This window comes from Galeopterus variegatus, unplaced genomic scaffold (genome assembly GCF_000696425.1).
Source record: "Galeopterus variegatus unplaced genomic scaffold, G_variegatus-3.0.2 Scaffold3432, whole genome shotgun sequence".
Classification (NCBI taxonomy): domain Eukaryota; kingdom Metazoa; phylum Chordata; class Mammalia; order Dermoptera; family Cynocephalidae; genus Galeopterus; species Galeopterus variegatus.
In genome coordinates this window covers 86,717-99,863 of record NW_007729543.1, presented here as the reverse complement: position 1 = coordinate 99,863, position 13,147 = coordinate 86,717, and the positions used below count along the sequence as shown (strand labels likewise).

The 13,147-nt window shown below is 33.5% G+C and overlaps 1 protein-coding gene across 1 annotated transcript in view; it reads right to left on the bottom strand.

The window, feature by feature from the left end:
• Positions 1 to 13,147, bottom strand: part of LOC103600735 (ovostatin-like) — a 103,899-nt gene that overhangs the window by 42,968 nt on the left and 47,784 nt on the right. Inside the window, 10 exon segments of the mRNA XM_008585065.1 lie at positions 9 to 60; positions 567 to 685; positions 1,068 to 1,194; positions 2,773 to 3,001; positions 4,135 to 4,240; positions 7,017 to 7,116; positions 7,860 to 8,030; positions 9,369 to 9,539; positions 10,900 to 11,045; positions 11,674 to 11,734. Of these exon segments, the coding sequence (XP_008583287.1) occupies positions 9 to 60; positions 567 to 685; positions 1,068 to 1,194; positions 2,773 to 3,001; positions 4,135 to 4,240; positions 7,017 to 7,116; positions 7,860 to 8,030; positions 9,369 to 9,539; positions 10,900 to 11,045; positions 11,674 to 11,734 (1,282 nt within the window).

The window sequence follows — 13,147 nt, the reverse complement described above, 5'->3', positions numbered from 1 at the left end:
CTACTTACCATGTGTGCAAATAAGGGAGCCCTGCGTCATCTCCTTTTCAATACCTTCAGGCTAATTGTTGGAAGAAGAAAGGAAGGTAATCATAATCACTTTCACATATAAAATAAATTCAGAATATTCAAAAATTAATGCTAATTTTTAAATAGAATAAATTATCTTTAAAAATTTTCTCGAATAATGAATATATGAATTCTTAAGCCCAAGATAATGCAGAAGTGAACCATGTGATTTTGCATGCTATAGAAAAAGCTGAGTGTTGCTAAAATTAAAGGCAAGAATTTTTTAAGAAAAAACCTTCAAGCTTCAAAATTCTGTCACTATAAGAATATTACAAATGTGACTTTAAATGTCCTCTGCATAGAGTGGACTAAATTCCTCTCCCCGATCTTCTTTCCCAAATATTTGATTGAAATATCCTGCTATATTTTTGGATAAGTGTCTCTCCCCTATTTCTGTGAGCTTTGAAAGCAGGACCTTACACTTCTAACTGAAGATAAGCATTTTGAAATACAGAGATTATTTTCTCAAGGCCCGTAAGTTTCACTCTGAGGCCGTACCTCTATCAGCAATGGTTTGATTAGTGTATCCCTCCAGCCAATGTCCAGAGCCATGGACGACCCATTTGCACAGCCACTATTCTGCACGGTTTCAGCAGTGACAGTGAGGTTGACTGTACCTAATGTGGCAGGAAATGTAAATGTCAGTTATCTGGATGGAGATTCAAGGAGGCAAAGGTCATATTGGACTCTAAATTGAGGTAAACTGTAAAAATAATTGAAGTTTTGCAGAACAGAGAATCAAATATAACATAAAAAATATAAACTCTTAAAGTCGGAACTTCATTCCAACTGCCCTGCCCAATCTCTGGGTATATTGGTCTTGGGTTGCAAAAGAGAAGTGCTGCGATAGGAGCGGGAGAACGCATTGGTGGTGGACCTAAGCAATGGGTAAACTGGTTAGACAAATAGTCTAACAGTCTAATAGTTAGAAACAGTCTAACAAAAGCTCTTTGGAGGATTTACAAAGGAACGTGAAAACACATTAACTGCAAATCTTACCCAGTGTTTGGGGAGTAACCAGCCAAGCAAAAGATTTTTTCTCATTGCTACAAATACAAACATTTTTATCTTCGGTTGAGAGAAGTCTGGCTTGGTAAACTCTAGATGCTTTCAGTACAGTATTAATCTGTGAAGGCCAGATAACAAAAGAGAGACAAAGAGGATTTAATCCTTTCCATACATAAACATAATACAGGCATGCATGTCTGAGACGTTAGAAGGAAAATTCCCCACCTTTCATACTTCCTCCCGTAGAAAGAATGGTTTTCAAACCATGGGGAAACCTTCAAAGTCTTGCTGCATAATCATTATAATCTGACCTTTGGCATTTATTGACTATTTTGAAGAAGCAATACTTACATCTTGTATGATGATGCATTACTTTAGAGAACTACAGCAAAATAAGCAGGTGTTTGGACCTATCTGGGTTGACCAACATCATAAGCTCTTGTGAGCTTCAGTTTCCTTTTCCTTATCTGTAAATTGAGGCCATTGTCATCTACAGCTCACAACTGTTGTGTGTGCTATAGCAAATGACACGTATAAAATATCTAGAATGATGCATCCTAACTCAGGCTCACACATAAGAACTTTATTAACAAGTAAGTAGACGCCAACTTTCTTGAGTGTGAAGAATGCTTTTCTTTTCTTTCTTCCTAAAAAAATAGCTATTACTGAATGCTGCATCCTAATAAACAGAGTAGGTTTTCATGCTTGATTTTTTTCAGTAAACAGTATCACTTAGGGTAAGAATATATTGACCAGGTATGTTACTTGGCATTTTGGACATGTCATCTGTAGCTACTGGTTTTTGGAGTTGACCAAATGATTGGATGTCAATAAAGGGTTGGATCTGGGGATCATGCCATATTGAAAATTATATTAAAAGAGATGAGCTAACGCAACATATTGAAGGCCATGTTATGATTACATATTATTATAGATGTTGTTGAAAATTGTAATTTAGGATAAGTTAAAGAGAAGGAAAACAAATCAAAATGCCTATGATTTGCAGTATGTTGTACAAGGCTCATTGTTAACATTATTTTATTCGGTTCTCATAAGAACCCAGCCAAGTATGTACTACTAACACCATTTTACACACTGACAAGCCGAGGCTTAGAAAGTGTAGTACTTTGTTCAAAGTAACAGAACTAGACACTGTTAAAACTAAGATGTGAACCCAGATTTAAATGTCTATGCTTTTTGTGCTATAAACTTGCTGGGATTTTTACCATGGCTATTGCCCAGCTGTCAAGAGCCCATGAAATCACTAAGATATCATGTATTCTGCATATCCTCAGGTAATCCGAGGGTAAAAGGTAAACAGATTTAAATGTTAATTTAATAGCATTCAGCTTAATTATTCAGAAGGGTCTTGTACATAAAGTTCTTGGATATGTTGACAATTGAAGGTGCAGACATCACTTTGTCCAATTATTTCCGCCATCATACTCTTATGCACATTGATAAAAGATAACTTACATCTTCAAGCTTGTCTTAAGTTCAGCCAGCCACCCAGATATACTAATTTTCATGAGTATTTCTAAATCCCACACTGAATGGTTAGTAAAGCTAGTTAATGTCTTGAAAAAATTTAGAAAAGACAAGTTCTTACACAATCCTTATCATCATACAACTGAAATTTGAAGATAATTTACACAGGAAGGAATTTGCTACTGACTAAAAAGACTTGAGTTGGTACCTGAATACATCTGTTGAGATAGTTGAAGACATTGGCCTTCAGAGTGAATGTTTCTCCTCGAACCACTGAATAGGGGAGGGTGAGGTCCACAAAGAAGGGCTGAAAAGCTTTCAGAGAGATGGTTGGGGAGATGCCAAATCCCGCTTTATCATTCATGCAGAATCCACTGGCCTTCCACTGTGTAATGGTATCGGGAAAAGTGAGACTAAGGTTGGCTACTCCTGTGGAGCTAAAAAAGGAGATTCAGATAACATTGAACTCTTTACTTTAAATTTCATTGATGCCTTATCTTTTCCTATAATCTCTACCAAATTATAAACTGTTGAAATACTTGACATAGACATTAATCTCTCACTTCCTTATAAAATGCTTAGAAAGATACTTTTATCTGTGTGTTTTTCTATCTTTTGTTATTGGTAGGCACCATGAGTGGTCTTTAGCACCAAAGTATTTAGAAGTGTTGGAATAAACAAGATACCTGTATTAATGACTCATTTAATTTGCTCAAGATACACAAATCAGTGATTAATTTAACTTACTTATAAGCTATTCATACCCACCTTTATCCAACTTTACTGATAGAAACCTGAGCCTTATAATGTAGTTTTCAAGTTTAAAATGTGCACATTAGCCTAACACTTAATTTTTTTATGGCATCTACTTAGAAACTTATTTTTCCCAATCTCACTTCCTCCCTTTCTTTCGCTTTTTCATTTTTTCTGTCTTCCTTTTTTCTTGCTTCCTCTGCATTTTGTTTTCTCTTATTTCTCCTTTCTCTATTATATTTATATGTATTTGTTAAGTATTAGGTTTGTCATGTCATACAATGAAAAATAAAATCTCAGTCTGTTTTATAGTCTTCCATACCACTTGCCTTCCAACAAAATCAAGTTCTTATAAAAATAAATGACGGGCCAGCCCCGTGGCGCACTCGGGAGAGTGCAGTGCTGGGAGCGCAGTGACGCTCCTGCCGCGGGTTCGGATCCTATATAGGGATAGCTGGTGCGCTCACTGGCTGAGCGTGGTGCGGGCGACACCAAGCCAAGGGTTGCGATCCCCTTACTGGTCACACACACAAAAAATAAAAATTAAAAAAAAAAAAATAAAATAAATGATAAAAAAATAACAGTGAGAAAAAGAAATAAGGTAAAAAAATGAAAGAAAGGATAAAGTAAAGGAAGAAAAGGACAAACTTAATAGAAACCTATCAGACACTGCAGAATTTTTTGCACACTCAATTTTTAGTCTTTTGGACACATTTATTTTAATATGGCTGAAAAATATTGTAAATATTGTCTCTCACTTAAAATTAAATCATTAAATCTCACTTAAAATTAAATGAAAAAAAAAAAAAAAGCTCACTCAGTTGTGATGAGATTCCAAATCCAAGTTTCAGGAAATGTTTTCCTCAGAGTTTCACTGTAAAATCTACCAAACTCATAATTGACACCTGAAGTCAAAATTATCTCTGAAAAACCAGATAGAAGAATGTTATCACCAGAAGGAAATGATCAATATTTGAACTGGAGAAAATGCTAATTAGCTTGATTTGATTATTCCACAGTGTGTACATGTATTGAAGCATCACATTTTNATGCTAATTAGCTTGATTTGATTATTCCACAGTGTGTACATGTATTGAAGCATCACATTTTGCCCCATAAATATATAGACTTATTATTTGCCAATCAAAGATAAAATAAAACTTAAAAACATAGAAATATATTTGGAGGAAGGAAAAACAAAGTATTGGAAAATATTTAACTATTTTATATCTAAAAAGTCAAATTTAACTTTTTAGCCATCATATATTGAATTAATGCGATGTCTCAGTCACTACTGAAAGTGCTTTTTACATGTAATTTATTCAATCCTCACGATAATCTTTGACAAAGCTTGAAAATCCCACTTCTAGATATGTCTTATGTTTTGTGAATAATCTGTGAATATTTTATAAATGTTTATCAAAAAGTTAAGAAAATATTAATTATTCATCTCTGTAATCATCTATGATTGATATTTTGTCACATTGTATTTAAAAATACATTATACAAGTAGTAGGAAATACACTACCCTAAAAAATAATTAAAAGACTAAAAAATAAAATCAAAGTTTTCTTTGATCTCTACCACTAATTCCCACTTTATATCTCTGAATATTTTAATAATATAACACTCATTTTACTATCTTTTTTTATTACTCAATTTTCTATTGCGCCTTCAATGTAACTTCCTTGGGTCACTGTTTTATTGCTCGTCTTTCATATATTTATAAATATTGCTAGGGGGTTTATAACTCTTGATTGTGAGAACACATTTAATGGGAGATTTTTTCGTCTTTCATATATTTTAACATATAAATATTGCTAGGGGGTTTATAACTCTTGATTGTGAGAACACATTTAATGGGAGATTTTGTGGGTACATTTTAAATTGCAACAGCATTTCAGCTGGACAGTTTTAAGGTTTTTTATTCCAACATTTGGTTGTGCACCTGCAGCCACATCCGGGCTGATTCCACAGTTCCAGCCCCATTCATGAGTAGATGGCATATTTCTGGTCTCAGTCACAACTGGGTTGTGCAGTTTCAGCACTTAAGTGTTGGCCCCCTTGGATTAAGTCAGGCTCCTGTTCAGGGCTACAATAAATCAGCATTAGCTTGAGCAATTAGTCATTTGCTTGTTTTAGGAATAACCCTGTACATAGATTATGATCTGTGCTGATTTCTCTTTCCAAATTTTAGCCCATCTTTATATTTACCAATAAACAAACATAAAATGATATGCATTAATAATCTATATAATGTATAAATATTTAAATACTATCTTTCACCTTCTTCCTGAAGCACTCCTTCCTTCCATGTTCTAGCACTCTAATGACTTGTGTGAGTATCCTGGATATGTATATATACTTCACAGATGTATAATTTTGTTTCGTGTGTTTATCTATTTTAAATTTATGTAATAATAAAAATAAATAAATAAACTTATGTAATGGTAGTACAATTTGGATATTACTATGTGTCTTATTTTTTCCATTTAAAACTTTGTTTTAAAATTCACCCATGTTGCATCTTAGTGCTGCACAATATTCTATAGTGTGTATTCACCACATATTATTTAATCCATCCTTTTCGTAATGGTCACCTGGGCTGTCTCCATTCCACACCCGTGCAAGCAACAAGGTGTTAGATATCCCATAACCTGCATGTCCTCTTATGGACTTGAGTCAAAATCCCTTGGTGTTTATGCCAGAAGTTTAATTGTGGTGTTGGAAGGCATATGCATATTAATTTAAGTGTTTTCAGACCCTACACAATGGCTATATACCTTATAGATCCACTAACAGTGCATGGAGTGCTCCCAGTTACTTCATTTGAATAATTTTTTGGTTTTTCTTTCTTTCCTTTTTGCCATTGGCATATGTGTTAATTGGTTTCATGATGTTCTTTTAATTTTTCTCTGATTCCTGGTGAAGTTAAATATCTCTTTATATATTTCTTACCTATTTGATTCCCTTCTTTGTATCATGTTTCCATACTTTTTGCCTATTTTTAAAATTTTCCAAACTTTTAAAAATGATCTAAATGATAGGATGATAGTCCTTGACATCATTCAGGTTTCTGATCTAAGTTCACCTCTTCATAGAGGTTTCCTCTGACTACCCTATTTAAAAATAGCATTTTCATGTTTAGATCATTTCCCTTACCTTGTTTTACTTTCTTTACAGTAGTTTTTCAAGAGATAGTACAATATAACGATAAAGAAACATGGACTTTGGGACCAGAGTGCTTGGATTATAACCCCATCTCTGTCATTTATTGTCATTGCATTGGGCAAATTACTTAATCTCCTTAAGCTTCAATTTCTTCATTGGAAAATTGGAGATAATAGTTTCTAATCTATATGCTGTGATGAGTAAAAGGGTTGATATATGTAAAGCACTTAGAACATTGCTTGACACATAGCAACCACATAGTAAATATTAACTATCAGGGCACTTACAACCACCTGAAATTATGTCACTTATATATTATCTGCATCCAAAATTCGATATAAATTCCATGAGTATAAAGATTTGCCCACCTTTTTCTCACTATATTTCTAACATTTGATATGACATTTTAAGTGAATTTTAATACAAAGCAAAACAGAACAACAGCTCCTCTCTTTCCCCAGACGAGTTGTAAGCGTTAAGAGAGTATCAACTGCTGTCATCCACCCTTCGTGTTATACCACGACTCACTTGAGTAGTCGGTGTCTTCATCACTGTCAGGATGTGTGGAATCCTTGCACAGTTCTGGTTTCCGAAGATGAGAGTTGGTAAAAACCTTTAATCCCATTGCCTTTCAAGATAAAGTCAGTTTTAGATCACACAACGGTATAGACTAGCAGTTTAGATCAGTTTTTTGTTCTCTCTATATTTCTAATTTCTTTTTCTTCATTTCTCCATCTCTAGTTGTCACATATTTAGAGATACTTCACTGCCATTTTCTAATTTCCATGTTTTTAATTTCCCTAGTTTCTCTGATTCTGATGACTTTTGTTCTCTTTTCTTAATTAATAGCTGCCGATAAAAATCTTCAAATAAGAGAGGGGAAAAAATCAACTCATATCATATCCCACTATACATTTAGTACTTTGAATTTGTCACTTTTGTTAAACTAGGGATAGTATCTCACTTGTAAACACTTTAAACATCTATATACTTTAATGTAGTAGAATTTAAATTTGGAGGATAATTGCAGGAGCAAAGTGTTTGGGGATTTATATTAAATACTTAGCATATAATGCATACAACACTGAGCCAAGAAAACTGATAATCTTCTCAGTTATTTGTTCTTTTGCTGATATTGTAATATTAGTTCTTATAATATTATTTTATTATTAAATTTATACTATATTATAAATGTATAATAATATTAGTTCTTTGAGATATTAGTTCTCAGATATTAGTACTAATTATAAATTAGTAGTACTCTGAGAATTCTTAGATTAAAAACTAACGCAATGAATATTTGTTATTTTTATTCCAAGTTATTTATATATCGTTACACATATTCACCATTTTAAGACACAATTGTCTTACCTTCACAAGGTCATAGGCATCTTTTCCAAAGTCAGCCCATACAGGTGTGTAATAAATTCCATTGTAAAGGATTTGTTCATTTTTGAGACATGGCATTTTAGGGCCATCTTCTAAGTTAAGTCTTTCAAAATGATAGCCATGTAACTCCCTGTGATATAGCTGATTATATACCTAAATGGTAGACGAGAATAAACCATATATTTTTCACTAGAAAAACCCCCCATCATTCTTTCTTTTCAAAGGCAGCATATAAATAACCTATATAACCCTCTGGAAATCCTAGGTAAAACTGTCATGACATCTATACCAGATAAACAGTTACTTGGAAGGTGTAGGCTCCCAGAGCTGTAAAGACCTTGAAATATTACTTAATGAGTTTAAGTGCAGACTTAATCACATTACAAACAACAAAAATAGATGAGACTCCTCTGGATTTTACTAACTTCCAGATAAAGAACTTCTCCATATTCTTTGATGACCCATTTGAGGGCATTGTCAGACAAAGCCTTTGGTTAATTCACTGAATCTCCCTGAGCCTAAGATTATTCATTAGTCAAAATGAGGGTATCATATTAATTCTACAGGGTTAATAAGAGAATAAAATTAAATAATGTATCTCAGAATACTCAGTAGAGCGCATGTCAAATAGAAGACATTCAGTAAGTGTCACATATTTTTTAAAGTGTTGCTCACTCTTACAATTAAAGAATTAGCATAATTAGAGTAAATAGATTCCAATTTACATGATTTCTAAGCTAAAATATTTTTTGTTCCTGGAACTCTGGTCAATTTCTTTATTCCCTAGTTTAAGGTTTCCCATTTTTGTCTAAAGGTAAAGAGATAAAACTATGCAGTTGGTGGTAAGTAAAGGTGGTCTGTCTTACTCACACTTTGTGCTGATAGCTGACTGTCATTCCTTAGTAGCAATATGCTTTGATCTACAGCCCAAAGAGCACAAAAAGAGTTTGAAGCGGCTGAAACTTGAAGACTGATATTGGATCCTGGCAAACTTTTGTCTTTAAAAAAATTTAAGTTGACCTGAAAATGAAAATAAAAGTACTTTGAATTTGTCACTTTTGTTAAACTAGGGATAGTATCTCACTTGTAAACACTTTAAACATCTATATACTTTAATGTAGTAGAATTTAAATTTGGAGGATAATTGCAGGAGCAAAGTGTTTGGGGGTTTATATTAAATACTTAGCATATAATGCATACAACACTGAGCCAAGAAAACTGATAATCTTCTCAGTTATTTGTTCTTTTGCTGATATTGTAATATTAGTTCTTATAATATTATTTTATTATTAAATTTATACTATATTATAAATGTATAATAATATTAGTTCTTTGAGATATTAGTTCTCAGATATTAGTACTAATTATAAATTAGTAGTACTCTGAGAATTCTTAGATTAAAAACTAACGCAATGAATATTTGTTATTTTTATTCCAAGTTATTTATATATCGTTACACATATTCACCATTTTAAGACACAATTGTCTTACCTTCACAAGGTCATAGGCATCTTTTCCAAAGTCAGCCCATACAGGTGTGTAATAAATTCCATTGTAAAGGATTTGTTCATTTTTGAGACATGGCATTTTAGGGCCATCTTCTAAGTTAAGTCTTTCAAAATGATAGCCATGTAACTCCCTGTGATATAGCTGATTATATACCTAAATGGTAGACGAGAATAAACCATATATTTTTCACTAGAAAAACCCCCCATCATTCTTTCTTTTCAAAGGCAGCATATAAATAACCTATATAACCCTCTGGAAATCCTAGGTAAAACTGTCATGACATCTATACCAGATAAACAGTTACTTGGAAGGTGTAGGCTCCCAGAGCTGTAAAGACCTTGAAATATTACTTAATGAGTTTAAGTGTGGACTTAATCACATTACAAACAACAAAAATAGATGAGACTCCTCTGGATTTTACTAACTTCCAGATAAAGAACTTTTCCATATTCTTTGATGACCCATTTGAGGGCATTGTCAGACAAAGCCTTTGGTTAATTCACTGCAGACTTAATCACATTACAAACAACAAAAATAGATGAGACTCCTCTGGATTTTACTAACTTCCAGATAAAGAACTTCTCCATATTCTTTGATGACCCATTTGAGGGCATTGTCAGACAAAGCCTTTGGTTAATTCACTGAATCTCCCTGAGCCTAAGATTATTCATTAGTCAAAATGAGGGTATCATATTAATTCTACAGGGTTAATAAGAGAATAAAATTAAATAATGTATCTCAGAATACTCAGTAGAGCGCATGTCAAATAGAAGACATTCAGTAAGTGTCACATATTTTTTAAAGTGTTGCTCACTCTTACAATTAAAGAATTAGCATAATTAGAGTAAATAGATTCCAATTTACATGATTTCTAAGCTAAAATATTTTTTGTTCCTGGAACTCTGGTCAATTTCTTTATTCCCTAGTTTAAGGTTTCCCATTTTTGTCTAAAGGTAAAGAGATAAAACTATGCAGTTGGTGGTAAGTAAAGGTGGTCTGTCTTACTCACACTTTGTGCTGATAGCTGACTGTCATTCCTTAGTAGCAATATGCTTTGATCTACAGCCCAAAGAGCACAAAAAGAGTTTGAAGCGGCTGAAACTTGAAGACTGATATTGGATCCTGGCAAACTTTTGTCTTTAAAAAAATTTAAGTTGACCTGAAAATGAAAATAAACAAAAGGGCAAAGGGATGGCAAGCCATATGAGAAGAATCACTTTTGAGACTATTCCTAACTTTTTCAAAACACACAAATTAGAAGGGTTTTCTGTGATTTACGCTCCTAATGACACCCCTAACTCAGAAGAGCAGGAACAACATCCAACATGAATGCTATAGCACCGGTATTTTTAAGTCATCTAGCATATTAACTTTACCATGCTAGCTTTCTTTCATTTTCCATTTCACAATTGTTAGAAAAATCAGGAGTACTAAACACACCACACTTCTAAAGTTTCCTTTGTTTTCCAATAAGTTGAACAAATCTGAAAGTGAATAGTGCTTTTTCCCTCACCTCATTTTTGAAGCATTTCTCAATTTGGAATCGGGAGCTGTCAGTGACCATTTCTCCTCCGGGATGTAAGCTGTAGACAAGTACAACTGCAGAGGGCGCTAACGCAGGGCTAACCTCTATAGGGATGGAAAATATGCCCTTCATAGCTGTGAAAAGAAAAGATGAAACTAAAAAAGTTCCTTGTAGCTGACTGTCATCTTGCAGAAATGTACTGGATTTCCAGCCATCTCACTGACTGCCTATGAATAAGACTGCCCCAACCAAACACATTTAATTTATAAAGCATTTCTTTATAATTTCTTTACAAAGTTATGATTTATAAAGCACTTCTTTATAACTTCTTTATAGAGTTATGAGAGTTCATAACTTACTCTGTACATTATAAAAGGAATAGATATCTCTTCATACCCCAAACTTCAAAATCTTATCTTATTTTTAAACTTCTTTTAGTTTGAGCGTAAAAATACTTAACTGTTTTTCTTCAAAGAGGGTAAGAAGGACCAGTGACTCTTTCCCTGATAGTAGTGCTTTGAATATAATTAAAACTATAAATATTTATTCACTGATCAATTTTTGTTTGTTTGTTTGGCATTATGCCTATTCATATGTCTTTGCATACTTTCCAAGGGTGGTTTGGGGGCATTATTCCTATTCATATGTCAATCAACAGTCCTAAAATGGGAGGGCTGTGATTTTTAAAGGAAAAAGTAAAGTATGCCCTAATTAAAACATTCTACTTAACTTTAAATTCTATGCTAAAATTAGAGGCCTCACCATCATTATTGACCTCAATTTTCTCTTGCCCATGAAGAACGATTACGCCTTTTGCAATCACCTAGGAGAATGAAAATATTATGATAAAGTTTAGGGAATAGAAACAAAATTTCATTTCATTATAAACTTATGTAACTGAAGTCTTTTCATAGTCTGAACTGTACAATTGAATATGCTTACCAGTGAGCTCAGGATACCAGTATATGAGCACATAGCTCTAATAACTATATTCAAGAAAATTTAGGAGTCATGGATAAATTTGCTGGGAAGCAATACATTGTTCCACATTCCAAAATAGTTCCCTGTGACAGGATGAAAAACTTTTTACACATATTAGTAAAGGCTCTCTGAAAGATATGTTTGATATGTAAGGTATAAGCAATGCCTGCTTATCCATCTCCACCCAAAATTAAAAAAAAATAAAATTAAGTGGGGTGGAAGTTCCAGAAAAATGCTTCTCTCACTTCAGCTTTATCAGCAACCATGTGCAAATTCCCATCTGTAGACTTGAATTATGATCTCTAAGGTGCAAGCAATGACTGGAGACTTGAAATCTGTTAAGGAAATTACTGTGTTTTTAAATTAAAATTTTTGAATTCTATTTAAGAAGATGCTGAGAAGGCTGGCCAGTTAGGTTAGTTGGTTAGAACATGGTGCTGATAACACCAAGGTCCAGGGTATGATCCCTGTAGCAGCCAGCTGCCAAAAAAGAAAAAAAAAAAAAAGAAAGATGCCAGCACTTGTAGAAAATTTAAAACGTTCATACTATCATGCAGCCTCAAATTGCTGGAGCTGGTAATCCTACCTTGGCTAGTATTTTATCCAACTCTAAAATTGTTTTAACTCTATGAAGTACCAAGTTTAGATAATTAATTCATTGAAAGTAACTGAGCATCTACTAGTTGCAAGATATTGTATTTGGTACTAAAACATTTGTGAAGAGGTTTAAAGCTCAGTATTTAATGGGCCTTTCAGTCACTATTCTGAGTCCTGTTAGACTTATTAACTCACTGACTTCTCAAAAAGAAAGAAAGAAAGCTCTTATAACAGATGAGTCAACCAAGGAGGCACACAGAGGTATTGATATTTGCTCAAGATCACACAGTTTTGCTGCCTCCTCTAACAATCCAATCCATTGAGCCTCCATTCATTCATTCTAAAATATTGTATTGCAGGTCTCCTATGTGATGTGCACCGTGCTGGGCAAATGTATACAATAACAGACAAACCAAACATAGTCTTTGATATCTTAGAGGTTACAGAACAGTGGGGCAGACAGGCAAATTTCAAGCAACCATGTAAATAAAGGGAGAGGTTGGTTAACGATATAAAATTACAGCTAGAGAGGAAAAATAAGTTCTAGTGATCTACAGTAGTGCTAGGCATCTGTAATTAACAATAATTTATTGTATATTTTCTTTTTTAAAGATGACTGGTAAGGGGATCTTAACCCTTGACTTGGTGTTGTCAGCAC